The sequence below is a fragment of the Capsicum annuum genome, chromosome 9 (genome assembly GCF_002878395.1).
Source record: "Capsicum annuum cultivar UCD-10X-F1 chromosome 9, UCD10Xv1.1, whole genome shotgun sequence".
Lineage (NCBI taxonomy): Eukaryota > Viridiplantae > Streptophyta > Magnoliopsida > Solanales > Solanaceae > Capsicum > Capsicum annuum.
Genome location: NC_061119.1, coordinates 129,795,256 through 129,820,143, shown reverse-complemented (window position 1 = coordinate 129,820,143; position 24,888 = coordinate 129,795,256). Strand labels below are relative to the sequence as shown.

The 24,888-nt window shown below is 37.2% G+C and overlaps 1 protein-coding gene across 1 annotated transcript; it reads left to right on the top strand.

The window, feature by feature from the left end:
• Nucleotides 1-17,305: 17,305 nt before the first annotated feature.
• On the top strand, nt 17,306-18,666 carry LOC124887120. Its single transcript, XM_047396303.1, has 3 exons — nt 17,306-17,433; nt 17,991-18,157; nt 18,392-18,666. The coding sequence occupies exons 1-3, from the start codon at nt 17,306-17,308 to the stop codon at nt 18,664-18,666; spliced, it is 570 nt and encodes a 189-aa protein (XP_047252259.1).
• Nucleotides 18,667-24,888: the final 6,222 nt, after the last annotated feature.

Below are 24,888 nucleotides of genomic sequence, written 5' to 3'. Positions count from 1 at the left end.
TTACCACATTTTTTATGCCATGTCACAAATGTCGTCAGCCTTAGGCAGAATCTAGCTTTTGAGTGATAATTTTTTTATGGCTTACCACATCTTTTATACCATGTCACAAATGTCGTCAGCCTTAGGCAGAATCCAGCTTCTGTGTGATGACATTTTTGACGGCTTGTCAAATTTTTTACCCCTTGTCACAAATGTCGTCAGCTATTATTTTCAGCAACTAGGAATTTATTTCATAAGGGTATTTTGGTCTTTTTCCTTCACTTCCCACGATTTATAACTCTAAAGAGGCATAATTTTTCCCATTTTTCTTTAGTTAAGCATCTCAAAAACCCTCTCTTGCGCTTTTAACCACAAGATTAGGGTTTTCTCTCAAGATCAACTCCTCAGGAACAAGAATATTCTTTCCCAAAGGGGTTAAACCCTAGTCAAGAAAAATCAAGGACAAGCCTAAGGATTTCTTCAGGAACCTTCAAAAACATTAGATCTCTTTCAAGATCAAGCTTTAAGGTATGCATAGTGTTCATCTATGGATCCAATCCATTCATAAAGCTCAAGAACCATGTTTTAAATATTATTTTGTAAACTTTTTGTGGTGAAATGAGTATGTACATGTTGACGAATGTTGTTTAAGTTTCAATGTGATGTCTAAAGGTTTTTTCATGGAATATATATAGTTATTAATTGAAAACCATTAAATTTAGGTTGTTTAATATGGTGCAAGTATGAAAGTCACCTATGCCTCAAAAAATGCATGCAAGGTGTTTGATAAAATGCTTAGGATGCTAGAAATTCATGTTTGTATGGTTCTATGATGTCTAAATGATAAGTCCATGTTAGCTATATACTTCAATATAAATCCCATGCTTTTCATGTGTTGCTATTATGGTGGTATGAAACATGTAAGATAATGGAGATATACAATATGTACACGAAATATATCCATGCATTCCCTACAATGTTTAAGATGTTGAATAACTATATGAAATATGATAGCCCCTACTTATGATATTATGAATTGTGGACTCAAATCTTGTGATCAAGTTATGTCATGTGTGTCAGTTTCCTTCTATCGAGTCCTGGGGGTATTTGTACCCAAAAACTATAGTTGTGTGCCCAGAGCCATGTTATGTTTCACGAAATACAAAATCAAGCCATGATTTAGTAGAATTCAGTCAGTCACGTGACTCAGGAAACCTCATGGTCTCAGTCAGTTATCAGCTATCAGTAGTATTCCGTTAGTCAACGGAATTTAGTAAGTTTCACTTAAGTACAGTCAGTTAAATCATGTTCAATCTACTTAAATGGGAGTAGGAGTTAGCACCAAGTGAACCCAAGGATGGTAACTCACCTGTATATGAAGGTGTGTTTCTTAGCAGTCATCCTTGCACTCCAGAACTATGTATCCAGCATAGGTTAAGATATCGCAGCTTGTTATATGAGGGTAGATGAGGTGGCTTAACCTGTTATATGAGGGTTCCCACCATTCTCACTAGATTTACCTGTTATATGAGGGTTGCTCACATGCTGTCCTTACCAGTGGTGTGGTATTGACACCCTTCCCATCAGGGTAGAGACTAGACCCCATCTTAGCCATAATGGCACATATGGGGCATGTCGGTTAAACAACTACCTCCCACAGTTTCAGACTCAGTCTCAGTAAAAGAACTCAGATAGGTCTTCAAATATCGGTATACCAGGACTGTCAGATACAGTCAAATTTAGTTATAATGTGGAACTCAGATAGCTCTATCAGATTTAAGACTATTAGATGCAGTCGCCGATTTTATCAGAACAACAATTTCAGCCATGTCAGTTATCAGTAAACCATTTATTAGCATACAGATCTAGCTATCACATACCCATGATCTTTGTTACTATATATGTATGTTTACACTCTCACATTCATATCAGTCAGTCAGTTAGCATTGTTCATGCATGTAAAACCTTTTGCATTAGCCTGCTTCACTCGTATACTCAGTACTCCAGTTTTACTGACGCATTTATGCTATGGTGCTTTCTTTCATATTACACCATAGGTTCAGAGACACAGGCTCCAGATCAGTAGTAGCATCCAGCCGCAGAGTTATAGTGAGTCCTCATCCATTTTAGGGAAATACTATTTTATTTAGTTTATTATTTCATCTTTATTTTGTTAGACGAAGTTAGTTGGAGACATGTTCCTTAAACTCCTTATTCAGATAGTACTTAGAGGCTTTCAGATTCAGTATTCAGACTTATGTTCACATTTGATTTAGTCTTCAGCTATTTTGGGTATCTTTAACCCATATAGATATTATATTTTGACAAATTCTTTATTTAGTTGAATCTTATGGCCTACATGTTCATGTTTTCCACATTATTATGTTATATATGAAGTGTGCAGATACAGATATCAGTCATGGGTTAGCTTGTGGTCCCTTGGGGTCATGAGCACCGTGTAGCATTCTGATTCAGAAAATCAGGGCGTTACATGGAGCCACCTTAAGAAGTTTGCATGTTATGTGCGGTGAGCATAGTTATTTAACTCTCCAGGTTTCTTGTATCATCAAAAACTTTCCCGGTTAGTCTCTCAAGGATAATCATGATTATTCTTGGATGGTGAAATGATCTTAGACCTTTTTTGTGAACATAGGAGCCCACTTTAGTCTAAATAGCCTACCTTTACATGGAATAGTATTCAAGGCTCTATTTAGCAATCACATTACAAGCCTTGAACCATTTAAATTTTACCTTTTTTTAACCCTACCATCCTTTAACTTAAAAATGCAATTTGCGAAAAGCCTATATTAGGGGTGGTAAGTTTTGGAAGAGGTAACCTTAGGCCATGGTAGAGTAAGTGGATGCCTAAAAGCTTAGAAAAGAGAGTAATTGAAAAAGTGAAAAAGAAAGGAATCACCAAAATAAGGAAAACATAGATTTCACAAAAGAAATAATTGAGAAGAACATTCTTTCAAAGAGATGGGTAAATCAAGGTAGTGAAAGTAGGCATATGTGAAGTTGGAAACTAATGAAGTAGCCCATTGTCCAAAGTATAATAAAGTAGCGTGATATAGATGTTCAAGGAGAGTGTATTCACTTTGTTCCCAAATGATATCATACCTTTTCCCTGAGCCTACATTAAGATCTTGAAAAATCCCTTTGATATCTCTAACCAAGGGTATTCAAAGTAGTGGCGATTGAAAATAAGGGCAAGCATATGGTATGATACTTGTTTGCATTGAGAGAATCATTGTGAGGGTGAGAACTTGCATTTTTATCCTTTTTTGAATGATAGATACTTTGCTGTGTGGGATTTCCTTTCATGAGGAGGCATGTAAACCAATCGAGGTGGGTGAAATTGGAATCTTTTGAAAATGAGGCGAAGGAGTATAGTTGAGTCGCTATTGATGAAGAGTCACTTCTAGAGCGTTAGTGATTGTTGGATTATTGTTCATTAAAGTCTTTTGTATATTTGAGATTGTGCTTCATGTTGAGGTGAGTTGTGAGAATAGCTTTACCCATGCTTGAGAGCTACTTGTAGGTGTTAATCAAATTCAAAGTCATTATGATCATTTATTTGTATAAATGGGCTTAAAATTGCATAGTTTCATGGAGTAAGAAGTGGTGTTTCTTGAGGACAAGCAAAGGTTTAAGTTGGGGGTGTTGATGAGTGGTAAATTACCACTTATTTACATCCAAAATTTGTGTACACTACTATTATTTAATCATTTAAATGAGGTGAATTTTCATATTGAATGCACTAATTCCTATGTTTTTTAGGTTTACAAGTAAACAAAGGAAAACAAGTGAAGTGAGCTGAAAAAATAACAAAATAGGAAAAGTTAGTGTAAGAGCTGGAAAATCCGAAGCAGGAACTGACCCTCAGTTTTCGGGATCATAGTCTGAGGGTTGCGATCTCAGTCAACACAAATTAGTCAAAGCTAGTGATCATGATAGGTTCACCACAATCGTGGGAGTCGTGATCACGATCAAGCACTGGCGATCGCGATGTACCGAAAAATAGGCCAGGGATAGATTTGTAACTTCCCATAGTTGGTTCCAATCCTTCAAAGGGAAAAAAAAACCGTTAACTTTTGGATATCTTGAACTAGAATTGAAGTTTTGGCATTATAAAAATCCTACTAAATTTGGAAATAATATTGTAGTTAATTTTCCAAGTGAGTTTAGTTGTAACTAAAGTTGAATTTAAAGAACACCCTTGATTACTTATTTAATGGAAGCATAGAATGTAAATTGAGGAATAATTTTTTCTCAAACTTCATGAGTAGCTAAACATATATCTTGGGGTTATGTTGGAATAGGGTGAAAATATGTGTGGGTCTTGATTGTTACTGTAGATTCTTGGTTAATGAAGTTGGGTATCATTAATACTTTATTGTTGAGTTGGAATTTGTGGGTGAAAGTTCGAAATTCCCAAAATCCCACATCATCCTTGAAAAGGGTGTGGCTACACTTTTAGATCCCATATTATCCTTGAAATAGGGATATGAGTGACAAGTATTTGTGAACAATAATTTGATCATTGCTGATTCCTTCAGATTATCTTAGAAATAGGGATGGATTGTGAATTTTCTATGTCTTAGGCATCTTCCTAGAAATAGGAATGCCCAATTTAGGTTTCGGGTTGATTTTTTTTGCTACACCCATGAGGTATTCAAAAGGATCCATGGGTGGTATTTTGGTGTTTGGTTGAAAAACTAGCATCAAAACCCCAAACTTATCCTACTCATATTGTCATTAACTAGAGTTTGCATTTGACTTTCATGAACCCATGCACTATTTCCCTCTGGGAAGACATAATCTCAAGACTATTTTCCTATTGGAATCTTATCTATAATTGTTGCTCTATATTGGTAGTTTATTTAGAATTCGTTCAGACAACCTTTCAAACCATACCCCCTAATTTTAATTTATGTCTTATATTATATTTACATCGCGGGTAAATACTTAGTAGCTTTCCACAATACCTAGAATCAAATACTAGTGACACTCCTCATGTATTCAAACCTAACTCAACTTGGGCTACTATATTAACAACGATCATCCTATACCAAAATAATTTTATAGGTGAGCGTAATCAACAATCGACCCACCTTTTCCTAAAAGCCTAAAACAAAAGAAAGAGGAAGAAAAGTTCAAATGATCTATTGAGATATTAAAAGATCTAAGTTTGGCCATTTCTCTCCTTGGAGTTTTGGATCAAATGACAGGATATGCCAAGTGTACAAAAGGATTGGTGAAAAATAAGTGAGCGACTAGTTTTAAGGACGTTAGTGGATTGCGCCATTGCAGTGCTGTCACTTCCAAGTCTGGTCCAAAAAAAAAGGTGATCCTGGTGCATTCACGATCCCATGTACTATAGAGACATCTAGATTTTCTAGAGTGTTATGTGAATTGGGAGCCAGCATCAGTTTGATGGCGCTGGCATATACAAGAAATTTGGCTAGATCCCTTCAAAACCAACTACTATGTGTTTGTTGAGTAGACTGCGCAGTAAACAAACTCTTGGGCATTTTGTGTGATGTGTTGGTAAAATTTGATAAAATTATTTTTCTAGCTAATTTTGTCATTTTGGATTGTGAGGTTGAATTCGAGATGCCTACCATATTGGGAAAACCATTCTTGTCCACAGGTGCAGCTATGGTTGATATGGAAAATAGGGAGCTCAGGTTCTGAGTCGATAACGAAGAGGTCACCTTCAATGTATGATAAACTATGAAGTAGCTACCAACATGAGGGTTGTACTGATTATCCATTGTATTGATGATCCTGTAGGGTATTCCAGTGGGTACCTTGATGAATTCTGAGTAGTAAAGGTACTCATGTCGTGCTGTGATACTAAATCAAGCATTGTATAGGAGAAAACTCGTGGGCTTTTTGGTAAAGTATGATTATCCAACATAGCCTCATTGTGTCACGATGTTAAATCAAGCGATGGGTAGGAGGCAACTCATTATTTTAGTGTTCACATTTGTTTTTTTAGGTAAAATAGAATAAGGAATGAATTAGAATGTGGCAAAAATTACTCAATTAATAATCTTCTCAGTAATGGGACTTAGTGACCAACTCATGAAGGTCATAAGTCCCACATGGGGTAGGTAATTATGCATTAACTGAAAAGATGGAATTTTGATGATTTTTTTGTTATTTCTGGATTTTAACCAATGAACTTACATAAAGGGTTGTAAATACCACTTACGACCTCATAAGTATCAAAGTAAGTTCTAGAATACAAAGTCTGGAGAGCAGGAAATTTGGCTAAAAAGTAGGGCCCACCTACAAACCGTAGGTACCGCCTAAAACCCGTAGGTGGCTTCCGTTTGTGGCTAGATTTTGGGCCTAATATTTGGTTTAAAATTTTTGGCCCGCCAATCCTTATAATAACCCTAAAGTGACCACCCATGCCTATTTAAGACCTCATAATCAATTTTTAACTTGTAAAACCTCAAAATTTCTTCTTCCCTCTTAAAATGCAAACTACCCCACTTCCCTACACTTGAGAAAAGGCTAAAGAGGTACTGGTTCTTGGTACCAACCTGTCCAAAAGAACTAAGTACGCATTCAAGTTTGGTTTTTGCTTAACTTTTTCATAGTACACTTCCGGTTCTTCGAATAAAAAGATATATTCTTGGCTCCTAATAGTAGTATCTTGTGCTAAACATAAAATAAGTAAGTTGATATGTCTATTTACATGCAAAATATGTAGAAACCATCATGATTGGGTATAGGATACTTGAATTAGCCTAAAATCTTAATGTAGGGCATCTTTCTCTAATTGAACCTTAAGATCATACCCCAAATAAAAGTTGAATTTGAAAAGGTAAAGGAATACCAAAAGTTTTAAATGTCTGTTTGTCTTCAAAAGTTTTTTCTAGTTGAATGTGTGTATAATGAACTATTGGTACTGAGTATAAGTTACAGGGATTCCAAAATTGAGGAAAATTTTGAAGTTTTTGAATTTTATGTTTTTCTTCAAGTTTAGCACACCATCACTATTGTTCGGATGCTAAAACTTGATTTTCAGGCATATATGGCACCCAAGGCTTCGAAGAAGAAGGAGTACCTTCTAGATGATGGGATGAGTCTTCTGAGAGTACTTTCTAAGAGGAGGCATATCCAGTTACCCAGACCAGAGCATCCCCGACAAGGGTGACACAGCCAGTGAATAGAGGCTATATGCGTGTTGTAGCTGAGGCCATTATTATAGCTGATTTAGGCATGCCACTTGTATAAAAATTACAGTGGGGAAGACGGCCTACTCTTACTCGGCCTAGGACCAAAGCTGAGGCTATCCAGTTCATATCTAGGCCAAGGATAAAGTCGGCAGAAGGTCACCACCGCACTCTCCCCAACCTTTTTAGGGTGGTGATGATGATAATGAGGACGAGGATGATAATGTTAAGAAGGCAGAGTCAGAGCCAACACCAGAGGTAAATGCATAGGACCCCTAGACTAAGGAGAGGTCATGAGATAAATATGAGTCTTAGGGCATATTACAAGAGGAGTCATCAATAATACTCTTTTTGAGGAGGGTATAGACCAGGATATACTTTTAGGCATTTCCACTATACAAAGGAATCATCTCAGCAAGATCAGATGTACAACCCCACATATATCTCAGTGGAACCTATTAATGAAGCAAACCAGAGATAGTGTATAGAGGGTCTTCAGACTATTTTTGAGTAGGACAGTCATATTTTTGAGATTGGCTAGCCCAAGAGGGCTATTTAGAAGGATCACAGGATAGAGTTGTCTAGGTTGAGCAGAGCACCACAGTTACAGTTCAGCTTTAAGTATTATCAGTTAGGGTAGATAACTAGACCTTTAGGGTCTTACAACCTAACTTTGGTACGGGAATTCTATGCCTTATATCATACCACAGTAGCTTTGAATACACCCAGATATAGGGACCTTCCAAGGCATATTGAGCAGTATCAACTTAAGCAGACACTTGTGAGAGAGATTATGGTTGAAATTTCAGTGATAGCCATCCATCAAGTTCTTTTCAGGCCAAATTATATTGCTCCAGTGTCCATAGTAGAGAGTGATTGTAGATTGAGAGTTAAGAGAGAGATACATTATACATGATACTGAGCACAAGAGGGAGAGGGTTAAGATGGCGAGATATATTTCTAGCTATATTTTTGCCTCTGGGTGTTGATACCCCTTAGATCAAGGGGCATAGTCTGATTAATAAGGCAACTCTAAATTTTTCTGTATGTCTTGGTGGTTGGTTATTTATTATAGATTATGTTCGACTGTTGCGGACAACTTGACTTTGTATGGAGCTGCATTGAATGTGAGCACGATGGGTGGGTACGATATTGATTTTGCAGCTATTATTTAGTATGATCTTAATGAGAGAGCTTTTGGTAAGACCACGACCATGCCATTCCTATATCTTATCTAAAGATTATTTGATGAGGTCGGTGTGCTAGAGGTACCAGGTGTTAAATGAGTGAGTAGAGGCAACAGCCTTTAAAAAGGATAAGATGATAAAGGATCTGGCAAATCCAAACCATTCCAAGAGAGCACATGCACCTACTATAGTGCCTTTAGTCTGAGGGCCCATTAGTTTCTATGAAGCCTGTTGATACATAGAAAGGTGACATGGGCATTAGTATAGAGTTTGGGATAGGGGACAGAGAGAGTCCTACAAATTGAGTACATTGGGTGAGGTAACCCTAGCTATATCTACATCATCCCTGGCTTCTACTTCTGAGCTGGTGGATACATCTTCAGTGCCCCATCACCCATCCACTTCAGCTGATATTTTAGATATGATACTTGTTTCTTGTGAGTTCTTATGGATCTTGGTGGATAATCAGAGTGTCACCAACACTCCTCTATACAATATTGAGGCTGAGGTGGCGACACTATAAGGTAGACCCATCCATGGGTATGGACTATAATAGGAATAGTTAAGGCTAGATAAGAGTTTGTACATTGGCTTCTATGTCAGAGCTACGAGATGAGTTTCCTAAATGCATACACTTTTAAGGGTAGAGTATTGGCTTAGTTCAGCATCATGGAGATATCAGATCTCAGAGATAATAGGGTGGAGTTGCATGTTCTTATAGTAGAGGTACGATCTCTCATTAAGATCCATATGTCAGCTATCCCTGCATTTATGCCCCTATTTGTTCATCTGAAACCTTTACTTGTGCCCAAAGAATTTGAATTATTTATGAAGGATAATGGACCAAAACCCATAGTTGGTACTAAGAGAGGTCGGGAGAGGTACCTACAGGATCCCAATATTCTATTTAACCAATTCCTGAAATGGGCAAGACGTGATTCATAAGAGGCTGTCATAATTAATTAGCATAGGCAGGTTGAGGTAGCAGTAGGTGTATCTTTCTATAGGGCATCACAACCACCACTACCTCTGCCAGTGCAAATACTCTTACTGGGGAAGGATCATGATATGGATGCCTAGCGCATCCCACGTATATCCTTACTCCCTTGCTTTGTTTTATTTATATGTATTGGGTATAATGCATAGTTCTTAATTAGGTGTGGGGTATACCATAGCCGCCATTGGGTTTTATTTTTGTGTTTATTTTCCTATCAACCGTGGTATGGATGTAGAATCAGCATGTCTAGGTTAAAATTTGTGTTGTATTATATTTTGTTTTGTGTTATGTTTTATTTTATGTAATTAGGAGATTTTTGAGTATTTAGGGCAGTTTTCATATTTTTTTTATTTTGAGAAAAAATAACCCTTAGAAATTTTGTTTTTAGAACTGTGAGAATGTATATATGTGTGACCATTATGGATCTTGCTATGACATCATTTAGGAACATAATAATCATAGTTAACTTTTTGATGAACCGAATAGGTAGTAGTTTGTGATGTGAACCTGTGCCATGTGTGAGTGAGATGCTACTTAGTTGTCTTTGTGTGTTAAATCTAGAACTTACCTGGTAAGTCTTACCTAGGTTATAGGATAGTCGGTTAGGAGAGGATCCTAATCCATTTCAAATATTACTCCACTTTTAGCCTAAATGATCTTCCAAAGTGAAAGTCTATCCCTTAATCTCAATTTTGACCCCTGTAACCTATTTTTCTTATTACACCTTTCACCTTCCCTTTTGTGTTATAATGAACCTATTTTTTCCTTGGTCCTCCTTGGACATTGTACACCAAAAACTTAGGAAAATTGCCTAATTTAAGGGTGGCTATCATAGGGGTGCGTAATGTAAAGTGGGTATGAAGAAGGCTAAAATAAGAGAAAAGTGATAGTAGGGCTGGGCGTGGTAGAAAAGGGAAATAAAAATGAGCAAAAAAAAAGAAAAAAGAATGAATAAAAGAAACCACACCTAACCTGAATGTGCATTAAAGAATAAAAGGGATAAATAAGGATGGAATAAAAAAATTGGTTAAAGTGTGGACCCCAAAGTTAGTGTATTGCCAAGAAGGCTTAGTCAATTGACATATCCATATGTACCATACCAGCCCACCAAGCCTACAGTACAGGACCAATAAAGTCCTATAATGATCCTAACTTAACTGTCTAAAAACTTAGGTAAAGAAAATAAAGTATAACCTATGGTAATTGATGCGCATTGGTGGAACTTCTCTTTTGATCATGAGTTTCTCTTGACCATCCCCGCATTGTATGTATTATTTTCTATGTGCGAGTGGGACTTTTTTGTTGTGAGGGCATGTGTGTTATACTACTAGCTGCTTACTTGTTTGGGTAGTGTAACTTTCCTTTATGCATGTTTATCTGTTGCTAATGTAACGGTCATACCTTGATTCCTTTGTGTCACATTGTTGTGCTTCATGTATACACACAATTGGTTTTGGATTGCTTATATAGGAGGGGGTAATATGTTTGAGCTTAAAGTGATGATTAATTGCCTTGGATAACTTATTTTCTCCTAGTTAAGTGCTATGTTTTTATTTTGTTTTGTGGTGTTGCCTGAGGACATGCAAATGTTATAAGTTGAGGGTATTGAAGTGATATGGATATATAGCACTTTCGATACTTAAATGATTAAAATATAGAAGTTTGTAAGGTTGTTTTGTGAGATATGATGTGTTTAGTGTATGTTTTCCAGGAAATCGGGTTTGGAAGCTGAAATAGAAGAAAAAGATAGAAATTGAAGTTTTGGGCTACTTAGGAATTTCTAGGCATAAGTGCCACTTACCGGGCGTAGATTACTTTAATGCCTCAGTTGTTGGTCCTAGAAAATTTTCAGAGTCCTGAGATTTCTGCCCTGACAACAACTCAGTAGACGAGTTATAATATGTCTTGACGGGTCAAGTGACCCTAGTCATAAGGTGTTCGGGGAATGGTATTTGAGTTGCTATCTTGGGTAAGAGATAGGGATATGAGTCGTAAAGATTCATAACAAGTTTTTGGGAGGCAATCATACCAAAATTAGAAATTTAGTGGCTAAGTTCTACTATAAGTATGAGTGGCTCATTATAAGCCATAAGGACTTGTTATGAGTCATTGGGTTCAAATCGTAGGATGTCCAATATTTACACAATTGGGTTCTGTGTTGACTAAAAGTCATAGGGTCCAATTACGAGTCATAACAGTGAGTCATAGAGTCCACAGTGTGTGGGGGTCCCAGATCCTATTTTGGTTATGACACTTGGTAACGAGCCGTAAAGAGTGGCTATGAGTCAATGATTGACCCGTAGTTAAAGGCGACACTTTTCCAACTTTTAATTAAAGGGAATTCTAGATATTTCCCTACTTACCCAAATTAAAACCCATGTCTAATAACCCCTTTAGGGTGTCATTAGCACTCAGAAACAATCTAAGTAACTTCTTAAACACTCCAAAAGGCTCTCTAAATTCCCCCAAGAAAGTCAAGCTAAGGTTTCATCAAGTTGGTCATCTAAGGGATCAAGGGTCAATTTCTACCAAAATTTCTTTGTGTTTAAAGCATTTTACTCTTCCTTGCTTGTTAATTTGTTAAAAGCATGTGCGTAAAAGTATTACTCATGAAATATTTGTGATGGTTTTGAAAGAAAGGTTGGGATTTTGAATGTTTATGAATTGAACAATGTTTCTTATAGTTTATATATGATTTTTGTGCTTTAACTATTATTTTGAATGTGTGGTTCATGGGTTCGATGAATGAATTAAGAAATTGTCATCTTCCCAAATCTGTGACTTTAGAAATGTTATGACCCCAACCCCATAATGTGAAATTGGTCTTAATTATGAGAAATGTAAGAATTTGAAAAATTGAACTAGTCTTGAACTATAGCATGATTGTATTTGAAATACAATGGTATGATTCAATTAACAAAGGGAGTCGGTGATTCCCCCACCTTGTATTAACGAACAAAGGGAGTTGTTCTCCCCAAGTTATTGGAAATTTTTTGGAATGTTGTTTTACCTTACAAGTGTAGTTGGTATGACAATACCAACAAAGTATGCCTTAATGTGAAAAATGGATCAGTGAATGGAAATGTGTGATATTTGTTTAAATTAGGATTTAATAAGGGTTGTGTAGCTGAGTCATGAAAGTAGAGGTCCGAGTGACCAATACGAGAAATTGCATTTGCCGACGCAGGGGTCAAAGTGACCAGGGAGGTTCAAGTCCCCCTCATTAATATTTCATGATTAGGGAGGTTCGATTCCCCCATAAATCTTTACATTATTGGTTGCTTAAGTCACCTTTTTATATAATTGGGAGGTTTGAGTCGTCTGTGCATACATATGAGATTATTCGTTGATTCATGCAGCTACACATACTGGGACGACAAGGGGTGAGAGTTAGGGCCCATATAGCTCCTTGGTACATGTTATGATGGTTAAGCTAGACAATCCAGGATAAAGTTTTAAATGCATATTAAACCTTGTTCTCTATCCCGACATGTGAAGCATATATGTATATACAACTGATTATGTGCATTTGTTTTAAATGATTTTAAACTATTGATAATGACATTATGTTATCTTAATCCCTAAGTTACATACTAGTGTTGACCTTGCTAACCATATTTGGATGTTGTATTCCCACAAGATGTTGATGTTTCAGCTTTTGACGAAACATTTTTCATCTTTTTCTTGGGAATATTGCATGTTTTCAAGCAACTAAGGTTGCATTTAATGCTGGTTTTTAGTATTTTAGGGTAACGAGCTAGCTGATGGAAAAGATTCAAAAAATTAGAAGAAAAACACTTCTGACAGTCAAAATTGTGGATCGTCAATCTTGCGACGGACCACCAACTCAATCGTCAGGTCCAAACAGAGTCCATGACTTAGAAGATCCAGCGACGGCCCATGTGATGGACTGTCATTCTTGCGATGGACCACCACTTTGGCCATTAGCGTTAAACAGAACCAGGTATACTGAGATACTCAGCAATGGCCAATATGGTGGACCGCCGGTCTTGGGATGGACCACCACTTTGACCGCCAAGATTATCCAGAACTTAACTCTAAAGGATCATCAACGACGGTCAAAATAGTGGACCGTCAGTCTTGCGACGGACCACCACTTTAGCCATCAGTTTTATCCAAAACATGAATCTCCAGGATTAACAGCAACGAACCAAATGGAGGACCGTCAAACTTGCGACAGACCACCACTTTGACCATTACTTTGTACGCGGGCTTTATAATTTTCAATTCTAAATCCTTTTTGACTGGGAACATATAAATACCCAGTTTTAGGTTTTATGAGAGGTCTCTTATCTATTATTAGGGTTTCCCATACTGAAACTACATTGTTACATAGTTTTTGTCTAAGATTCATTAGAGATTTGTGGATCTAGATTTCCTTGTCATATTTTCTCTTGAAGATTGAAGAACAACAATTTTGACTTTTCTAAGTAAACTTTGAATTAATTTATGACTAACACAATGGTTTCTTCTCTTTCTTTGGTGTAAATGTGTGGCTAAGCTCCCATAACTAGGGTTATGAGAGCCTAGATATGATAAGATGATTTTGGGTTGCGAATCTAGTAGATTCCCATGAGTAATTAATATTGCATAAACTCTTCTTCACTCTAATAACTTTTCTTGGTTGCAAACTTGAAAAGTGGGCCCAAGAACAACACTTGTTCAAATAGAAAAGTTCTTGTTGGGAAAAGAAATGATTTACATAAATCTAAAGGCTTTAACCTTTGGATACAATGTAGATACCTTAACTGGATCAACCCATGTGAGATTATAGTTGAATTAATACTATGTTCCGTAAGTTTGAAAGAATAAAGGGATAAGTTACTCGTTTAGGTGGAGAAACTAATGGGTAAACCATAGAATTCAACTACTCTTGCAATAAGAATTGTTCATTGGGAATCCAAAATAGTTCACAACCTTAGCTGCTTACGCATCTTGGTAACCATAACTCTAGTTTACTTTCTCTTATTGAATAACTATTAGCAATATAACCTACAGTTGGATTACTTTTTGTGACAAACATTTGAATATAATTGATAAATCACAATCCCCCTCTATTTTGGAACCCTTCATCAACAGTCTAATAACAACCACAATACTTAGTGAGCACAGTATTCCCTGTGGTATTCGACACCCAACCCAGTTGTGTTCTATATTTGATAGCGGCCACCTACACTTTCTAATGAGAGTTGTAATTTGGGCGTATCAAATTTTGGCGTCGTTGTCGGGGAATACGGTTCTCAATTAAGTTTGTGTTTGTTAATTGACCTTTGGTCAAGTTTCCTAAATTTTACTTGTATTTGTTGTTGTTGTTTTGTGTAGGTAGTTATTGTGTATGCCAAGTACATAGAGATCGGGTGCACCATTATTACCAGTACACCCAGAACCACAGTTAATTGGCAGAATGGTGAACCCCTAACATTCTGAAAGACTAGCCACTCTGGCTAGAGCTCAACTTAATCAGCAGAATGATAGCCAGCTGACACGTTATCCTAATTCTAATGATAATGATTTAGGGGATGATGATTTTTTAGATTTGGTCAACCCAAGGTATGGATGAATAGGGCTACACTAATAAACCACAATACAAATCAAAATCAACCCTTTAGGGTAAGGCAAGAGAGTCAACCAGTACAGTTTGATCTGAATAACGATGAAGATGGAATGGATGGAGTAGGTACAATTAGACCCATCATTCCTCCACCTCTATCACCTGGAGCTAAATTTATTATTACCAGTACAATTATTCAACTCCTTCATCTTAAAGTATTATTCGGTGGTCTTCCCTGAGATGATCCAAACATGCATTTGGTATAGTTTGTCACCCTTTAGAACTCTTTTGATAATCTTAGAGTGGGTCAGAAAGCTATTCGCATGCGTTTGTTTCTGTTGTCTCTATTTGAAGAGGCGACACTATAGCTAAATGGACTGACTCCCGACTCTATAACCAACTAGAGGAAGTTGAAAGAGGATTTCCTAGATAGGTTCTTTACACCTCCAAGAGGGTACATTTGAGGGATAAAATCAGTAACTTCCGATAGCTTCCCACTGAAGCTCTTTATGAGATCTGGGAGAGGTTTAAAAAAAAGTTGATGCAACGCCTGAACCATAAAATGGCGGATATTCACTTGATGAAAACTCTTTATTGGGCTTTGAACATTATTACAAAGCCAATCGTGGATAATGCTGTAGGAGAGTCATTTGTTGACCTTACTTTTCTAGAGTCTTCCAAGATGCTTGATTGGATGACCAAACAGAGTAGAGCTTGGTATACCAGGTATTTTATGGTAACAAGCCCTATTGTATCTAGGTAGTATGACCATAGAGCAATGCAAGAAAGAGAAAGAACATAACCAGTACATGGAACACTTGAAGACAAAAATAGATTCACTGACTAAGTATCTATTGTCTGGAAAAATATAGAAGGTAAAAGCGGTTGCATCCTAGGGAAGATCTGACTCTAATTAGGAAGAAGATCCAAGCTATCTAAATAACTAGGGGGCTTCTGAGGCAATAGCGAAGGAAATCAAGGTCTAAACTATTATGACAAAGCTAGTTACAAGGATAGATATCAACGGAATTGGAAGATAAAAAATGATAGGAGTGGACTATATGTACCTCCTGGAACCAGAGATAATGCTGTAACTAGTTCTAGAAAGATGTCCATGGAGGACATGATGGAGAAATTAATAAATGAAGTTGAGTCTATCAACTCTTGGGTGACTACTATGAAGAGTGATTTATCTACCATCAGTCAGTTGGTAAAATCTCACCTATTTCTATCAAATAGTTAGAGCAGCAAATGAGCCAACTCTCAGTAGTATTGAATTTGAGGAAGGGTGGAACATTACCAAGTGATGCAGTTCAGAACTCTAAAATAATACCTCTTGCATGGCAATTACCACATGAAGTAGTAAGTTATTACCAGGCCGGTCTGTATCCAAAGTTGTGAGTGAAGACATGATGGAAGAGGATATTGAGCATGAATAAAGTTATCCTATGGAATCTGAGAAACTGGATAAAGTTATTGATAATACACCATCTACCTATCACCAGGGTGATGAGTTGGAGAAGAGAAAGGGAAAAGAGACTGAAGTGGTGGTTACCATGCTCCCAAAACCACCTTCTCCATTTCTCTATCGATTGAAAAAAGGGTCGACAACATAAATTTTGGCAAGTTTATGGCCATGCTTAAGTAGTTGATGATTAATTTTCCATTAATGGAAGAATTAGAGTAAATACCTGGGTATGCAAAGTTTATAAAAGACATTTTCACGAAGAAATGGAAAATTAGCTATGAGTTGATGGATAATAGCCATCATTGTGGTACTATCTCTACAAGGTCTTTGGTGTAGAAGAAGGCAAACCCAGGAGCATTTACTATCCAGTGCACTATTGGGCCTTTTGATTTCCCAAAAGTTCTATGTGATTTAGGAGACAGTATAAACTTGATGCCACTTGCTGTGTATAACAAACTGGGTTTGGGGGATCCTACTCCCATGAACATGAGATTAGTTATGGAAGATAGGTCTGTAAAGTGGCCTATGGGGATTCTATATGATGTATTAGTTAAGGTGGCCAGTTTCATATTTCTAGCTGATTTTGTCATTCCTGATTGCGAAGTGGACTTCGAGGTGCCCATAATCTTACATAAACCTTTTCTCGCAACTGGGAGTGTACTTATTGCTCTAAACTCAAATGAGCTACTATTTAGGATAAATAATAAAGTAGTTTGATTTGATGTATGCCATTCCATGAAACAGCATAAAGATATGAGCGTATTTTCTATTGTGGATGTTTATTATGAGGAAGAGCAGGAAGTACCTATAGAGGAAAATTTTGTAGTGGAGACTTTAACTCCTGTATTGATGAATTTCAGTCAAGATAGTATTGAAGATTAGGAGGATACTATGTACGCCTTGACATACATGGGGTCATATACTTATGAACCTAAGAAGCTGGATTTGGACTTGAAAAATCATCTGAGTCCACCAGCCAAGCCGTCTGTTGAAGAGCCACCTACTTTGGAGCAAAAAGAGTTGCCCGGTAGTTTAAGGTATATGTTTTGGGGCAGTGAAATACACTAACTGTTATTATTATGGCTGACTAAGGTGAACAGCAGGTGGAAGCCCTTATCTCTATCCTTAAGAAATATAAGAAGGATATTGGTTGGACAATTGCAGATATTATCGGTATCCCTCCTGGTATATGTATACATAAATTTAGCTAGAGGAGGATTGTGTTCCAACTATTGAGCATCAGCGTCATTTGAACCCACCTATAAAAGAGGTGGTAAAGAAAGAAATTATTAAGTGGCTAGATGTAGGAGTAGTATTTCCTATTTCTGATAGTAAGTGGGTGAGTTCTATTCAGTGTGAGCCCAAGAAAAGGGTCATGACAGTTCTGGATAATGAGAAGAATGAGTTGATCCCACTCAGGCCTGTTACTGGGTGGAGGGTGTGTATAGATTATAGAAACTCAACTCATGGACACTGAAGGACCACTTCCTAATGCCTTTCATGGATCAGATGCTTGATCGGCTAGCGGAAAGGTGTTGGTATTATTTTTTAGATGGCTATGCTGGTTACAACTAGATTTCTATTGCTCCTGAAGATCAAGAGAAGATAATATTCACGTTCCTATATGTACATTTGCTTTTAAGAGGATGTCTTTTGGGTTGTGTAATGCTCCTAGAACTTTTCAGTGGTGCATGATGTCGATATTCTCTGATATGGGTGAAGACACCTTGGAGGTGTTTATGGATGATTTCTCGATTGTCGGTGATTATTTTAAGATCTGCTTGTTGAATCTTAGTCAGGTGTTGTAGTGGTGTGAAGAGTTCAACCTTGTCCTTAACTGGGAAAAGTGCCACTTCATGGTGAAGGAAGGAATTTTCCTCGATCACAAAATTTAACCTAAAGGTATTGAGGTTGATAAGTCAAATGTTGAAGTAATTGAGAAACTACCTCCCCCTATCTCAGTCAAAAGAGTATGTAGCTTTCTTGGTCATGCAGGGTTCTACCGCAGATTCATAAAAGACTTCTCAATGATTGAAAACCTACTTTGCAAACTTTTGGAGAAGGAGGCTAAGTTCATTTTTGATGATGACTGCAAAAAGGCTTTTGAATATTTTAATCTGAAACTAGTGGAGGCTCCAATTATTGTTGCTCCTGACGGGACGAAACCATTCGAGAATATGTGTGCTGCCAGTGAAGTGGCACTTGGATCTATTCTTGGACAAAAAAAAAGAATTTGTTCCATCCGATATATTATGCAAGCAAGGTCTTGAATGAGGCCCAAAAGAATTATACCGTGACTGAGCAGGAACTTCTAGAAGTTCTATATTCTTTTGCGAAGTTTTGGGCATATCTGTTAGGCACCAAGGTAGTGGTGCACACTGACCACACTTCCTTAAGGTACTTAATAGAAAAGAAGGATGCTAAGCCAAGGCTGATACGGTGGGTATTGCCACTACAGGAATTTGACTTTGAGGTCAACGATCGAAAGGGATGTGAGAATCATGTAGCAAATTATCTATCTAGATTCAAAGGTGAATAGATATCCAAGAATGTGTTAGAGATTTATGATTCCTTCACAGATGAGAAAATATTGGTTGTAGTGCTCAAAAAAGTACATTGGTATGTAGACTTCGCGAACTATGTGGTGAGTGAAGTAATACCAGAGAATCTCTCCTTTCATCAAAGGAAAAAGTTTCTCCATAATGTGACATATTACTTCTAGGATGAGCCGTATCATTTTTAGAGATATGCGGTTGGCATTATTCGATAGTGCATCCCAAAAGTAGATATGTTGAGTATATTGGAAGAAAGTGATGACACCATACCACCGGCAAACCAAAGGGCAGGTTGAAATCTTTAATCGGGAAATCAAAGGTATCCTTTCCAAGACTATAAATGCTATCAAGAAGGTTTGGTCTAGGAAGCTGGACAATGCCTTATGGACATATCGAATGGCTTTCAAGACACCTACTGGCATGTCGCCATACCAATTGGTTTATGGCAAGGCATGTCATTTGCCGATTGAGCTAGGGCATAAAGAGTTGTGGGCACTGAAGTGGCTTAACTTGAATTGGAATGAGGCAGTGAATATGAGACTGGGGCAGTTAAATGAGATGGACGAGTTCCATCTTGGAGCTTATGATCGGGCTGATCTATATAAGGAAAGAATGAAGAAGTACCACATCCATAGGATTAAAAAGCGGGATTTCCAGAAAGGTGACTTGGTGCTTCTGTTCAACTCCAGACTCAAACTATTTCCAGGTAAGCTCAAATCTAAATAGTTCGGCCCATTTAAAGTGTGTCTTGTCTACTCATTTGGAGTAGTGGAACTCAAAAATGTAGATGGAAGTGTCTTCAAGGTAAATGGGCAGCTTGTGAAACTGTATATCGATCTAATGGACTCGTTAAAGAGTACTGATACTATCTATCTCAATAAAGTTTGAGTAATCGAGATAACTGAGTCGTGCCATTACTATAAATATGGCGCTGGTGTTAGGTAACCCATATTGTGTTGTTGTAAAGCATTAGTTAAATTATTTTGTTATTCTAGTGCATTTTTTATGTGTTTATAAAGTGTGCAGGATTTAAGATACAGCAAAAAGAAGGAGTAATACAATTGGAAAAAGGGTTGAAAATCTGAGCTATTGGAACAAAAGTGACGGCCAAATTGGTGGACCACCAGTCATCTAACGGACCACCATTTCAACCATAGCAAAGAATTTGAAAAATTCATTCACTGGAGAAAGTTGACGACCAAAGTGGTGGACCGTCATGAAATTGGTGGACCACCACACTGACTGTCAAAATCAAGCTGAGTTTCCCAGGTTCTATTAAGGAGCAACGGCCCAAATGGTGGTCCATCGTATTTCTAATGGACCTTCATAGCAGCCATCATTTCTACCCTAGCACTAGGTCGGGTCAGATTAAAATTATGATTCATTTAAGTGACCTATATTTGGGTAATTTATTTTAAAGAGGTAAAAGAGCAGTTACATGTGTTGTACCCTTTTCAACTTCTTCAACTGACCAAATTCAATTGGATTCAAAGAATCTGAGGGCATTTGATCTTCCTAGGACTTTCCAACTACTTTTTTCTCTAATTAAGCAAACCCTCCTATTTTCTTTATTTTCATCACAAACAACCTTGAGAGTAAATATAAAGTTTTAAGTGAAGCTTGATTTTGTAATTTGCAAGCAAGTAAAAGAAGAAACTACAATAAAACCAAGGTATGAGCACCACCCTGTTCTTCACTTTTATAATTGCAAAGACATGAAATGAATAATTGGTTAGTTGATAAAAGTTCATCTTGTTTTTATTCTTTTGTTTTAACTTGTTTTAAGTTCAGAACGATAATATACACAATGTGGGTGAAGTCTGAGTAACCCGTATGCTCAAAAGTGTGAAATTGTGTGCATAAATATGAAGTTGGTGTCAATTTTTGCTACAAAAAAATTGGGATTATATGCTAAATGTTCAACAAAATGCTGAATTGAATCCTGAATTTGAAGAAGTAGGTGCGACAGCTGAAATGGTGGATCGTCAATAATGTGATGGACCACAAAATGGACCACCGCAAGAACCACAGAAGTGACACCCACTGGTTAAGATGCAACGACCAAAGTAGTGGACCGTCAACTTTGCAATGGACCACTATATGGACCGTTGCAACTCTCTAAATTTTCAGGCCTTCTAGATAGGACTTGACTGCCCACTTGGTGGACCACCAATTACTCGACGAACCACCAGTGTGCCCGTCAAGTCTAAGTTTTCACTGTTAGGCTAATTTTGTGCTGTGAACTAATTCTTTACTTTTTTTTCAGGTGGTATGGTTCACAAACTCCCAAAAATAGATAAGAAAGATCTCAAAGGGGTAGAGGCGAATCAGCACTTACTTACTACTCCAAGCAATAGGAAAGGGGAAATTCCTACACTCTTCCAATCTGAAGATGAGAGCGATAGTAGCACAAGCAATGCCAGCTCAAGCCCAGTTGAGGCAACAGTTGCTACAAATCAACCCGAGCCTATTGAGGGTGAAACTGAGGCTGCTACTGTGGAAGGACAAATAGACGCGATATATGTAGATATTGAACCTGAGGATGCTAATATTATTAAGCATAAGGATCCTCAAGTTTGAAAGGCAATTAGATGGCAAATAGAGGGACCACGAGAGTAATTCTATGACGGATTGACACCTACAGCAAGAAGGATAAAATGGCCATTCATAGAGTAACATCAGATTGTGACAACGGAGCTACATAAATATCCTGAGTTGGAATGTCATTTCAACGTGTATGAACTATCATGGATAAGTAGGCCACCAGGAGTGTATCAACCAAATTGGATAAGAGAATTCTTTGCCAATTATCTTGCAATAGTAGAAAAGGACTGTCCAAAGGGGACATCAGTTGTAAGCTTGCTGAACAGAAATTCCATACTTGTTAGTGGAGTCACTATCAATATTCTAGCCCAAACAATCAATAGGATATTGTTTGTGCCAGAGTACAAGGCTCTAACTGCTATGCCTGATCTTGAGTATCCATTGAGAACTGCATCAAATCAGAGGCCTAGGGTGGCTTTATTATTGACTGATGATAGTAACCCCTCTTGTTTGACTAATCCACAGGAGCGTATTATAAAATATTCCATTAGTTTCAAGGCTAAGTTATGGTAGGCTGTTGTTCGCTTAAGGCTGATGCCAACAAAAGGTGATAGAAACTTGGATAAACACAGAGCCGTATTAGTGGCAAGCTTGGTTTCAGGGTTGCAAGTTGACTTCAACCAGATTATTGCGGATGAAATGTTTGTGAGGGCACATAAAACAATGAGTGTATTGCCATTCCTATGCTTAATCATTGATTTATGAAAATAGGTCGGTGTCCCCATAATTCATGGAATTGACAATGAAATCTTGAATACTCATAGATAGGACATTGAGAAGTCAAAATATGACTCAAAGTTTGAAATGCATGTCACCAAGCCTCCAACTTAACAGACTCAATCTGCACCAGCTCCCGATGCTACAGAAATTCCCACAGGTATGCCTTTTCCCATAACCACTTATGTACCACCTGAGTACGTGCCCCCAAGTACATCTGTAGGGTCAAGTTCTGAAAAGTCTATGGGTGGAGAAAAATATTCCGAATATAGGTTAACGTAAGAAAATTTTGCAAAATTAGTAAAGCTGCAAAAGAGGTTTCAGAGATAGTTAGATAAATGGGCATCAGAATTTAAGCCTTTTGTTAATGGAATTATAGTTGAGGTAATCCTTCCATTCTAGACTATTCAAGATAGGATAGACAGCATAGAGCACCACATCAGCAAAAGGCTAGATGCATTGTCCCTCCTTGATCTTGCCAAGCTCATGGTTAAATTTGAGCAGGAGAAGGCTGATATAGTAGAGTTAAAGGAAGTGTAGCCATAGAAGACTATTTTTAACCCAGCCTTAGTGGTGAGTAATAATGATGAAGGCATTATGGACCTAATGGAAAGACCTATGAAAGACAAAAGAAAGCAACACATAGATGAACGAGCTGCAAGGAAAGCTAAAAAAAGGAGAAAGCAACAAGAACAGCCTGATCTGAAAAGAGAATAAATCAAATAAAGATAAAGAAAAAAGATAGAAGAAAGAGAAAGATGAAGCAGCAGGAGTATCTACTAGTGCTTCCCCAACAAGGGGGCAAAGTTCAGCATCAGTTTGAGAGATATTTTCTCTGAGCCACGAGGGTGAGGTTTTAAGTGCCCCTACCACCATAGGGTCCAATATTGCACCAAGTGAGGATGCAGGAGCCTCACCATACTTCATAGATACATCAAATAAATAAGAGGCAAAACAAGTAAACCCATTTCTTTGTACTTCAATTTAATGCTTTGAGGATAATGCATATATTTTTTATGGGGTTTAGTATACTTGTATCATGGAGGGGGGGTGTTGCTGATATTTTGAACCCCACCATGTGCTATCTAGAAGTATCAGCATGTCTAGGATCATGTTTATTTTGTATTTTTATTTTCTAGGTTTAACTTTAAATTTGCATTTTTCTTGTTTTAAGTCCTGTTATGTTGTTAATATTGATCTATGGAGTAAAAGTGTTGTTTTTTTTAGTATTTTTTTATAAATACGGACGATGAATGATGTTGGCACAAAGCTAGGACTATTTCCAATAACTGTTTATTAATCTCCTAGGATATGTGCTCGATTGTTAGTGAATTTGTAGTTGTCATTAGCCTATAAATATACATGAAATGTGATGCAAATCTTAAGAATAATAGAATGAGTGTGACTCAGTTGCCACTGTGTGTGCGAGTACTTGTATTAGTTCTTACATAGTATATTACCTAGAACTTGCCTTGTTCAATTGATGTTGTTCTATAGTTGATAGGATAAGAAGTGATGGTAGGCCACCTTGTGCTTTTAGTATACTTAGCCAAAGTAATTAACCTTACAAAAAATAATTTTCCATGTTTCAACCATTTGTTGAGCCTTTGTTAATTTTTCTTCATCACCAAGCATTCTAGTTAACTCTCTTTTAGTTTTTGACTTCTAGATCAAGCCCTAGCCTAGTAATGGGCAATGTGTACCTAAACTTAGGTAAAATACCTAAGTTGAGGGTGGCTATTATACGACTATTAACTGCCTAATGGAAAGTTGGTCTAAAATTTGAATTAGAGCATTTGTCCTTGGTTTAGTTAAGACAAGGTGCACCTTAACTTATGGCATCAACCTAAGTTGAGGATGGTTGATTCCTCTGTGTGTGTGTGTGTACATATATATAAAGGGGGTTTATTATAGTAAAGCATGAATGAATGAGAAAATGGTAAGTGAGCTAGTAAAGCAATGGCCTTGGTAAGAAGGATTTGAAGGAAAATAGAGTTAAAGCCTATTTCTTAGACACTTTTGCCCAAAATTCCTTCCTGAGCTAGCCTAATACTTTGTTACTAGCCTAGAAAAGACCATTTTGATCTTGGAACTCAGCTATAAGAGGGCGTTGGATGATAAAAGCAAGCTTATAGGTACATGTGCTATATTTGTTACTTCTTTGTTGAGTGAGAGGGTTTTGATTTGTATCCATAAAATATACTGAGTGGTGGATCTCTTTGTTTGTGAAGGCAACCTGAGTCATACTTAATTTGGTTGATCTCTATAGATTCTTGAATCCCTATTGTATAAATGAATTGAATTTGAAATAATGCCGATTATAAACTCTGACATGTTAAACCATCTGATTTGGATGACAAGCGAATGGTTGTGTGAGAATTGGTTCAGTAGTAAATGACCGATATTGTATTGTTCATATATACAATTTGGTGAAAGGTTGCTTGAAGACGAGCAATTATCTTAAGTTAAGGGTGTTGATGTTCTGGCTTTTGATGGAATATTTTTCATCTTTTTATTGGGAAAATTGCATGTTTTCAAGCAACCAAGGTTACATTTAATACTGGTTTTTAGTGTTTCAGGGTAAGGAGCTAGCTAAAGGAAAGGACTCAAAAAATT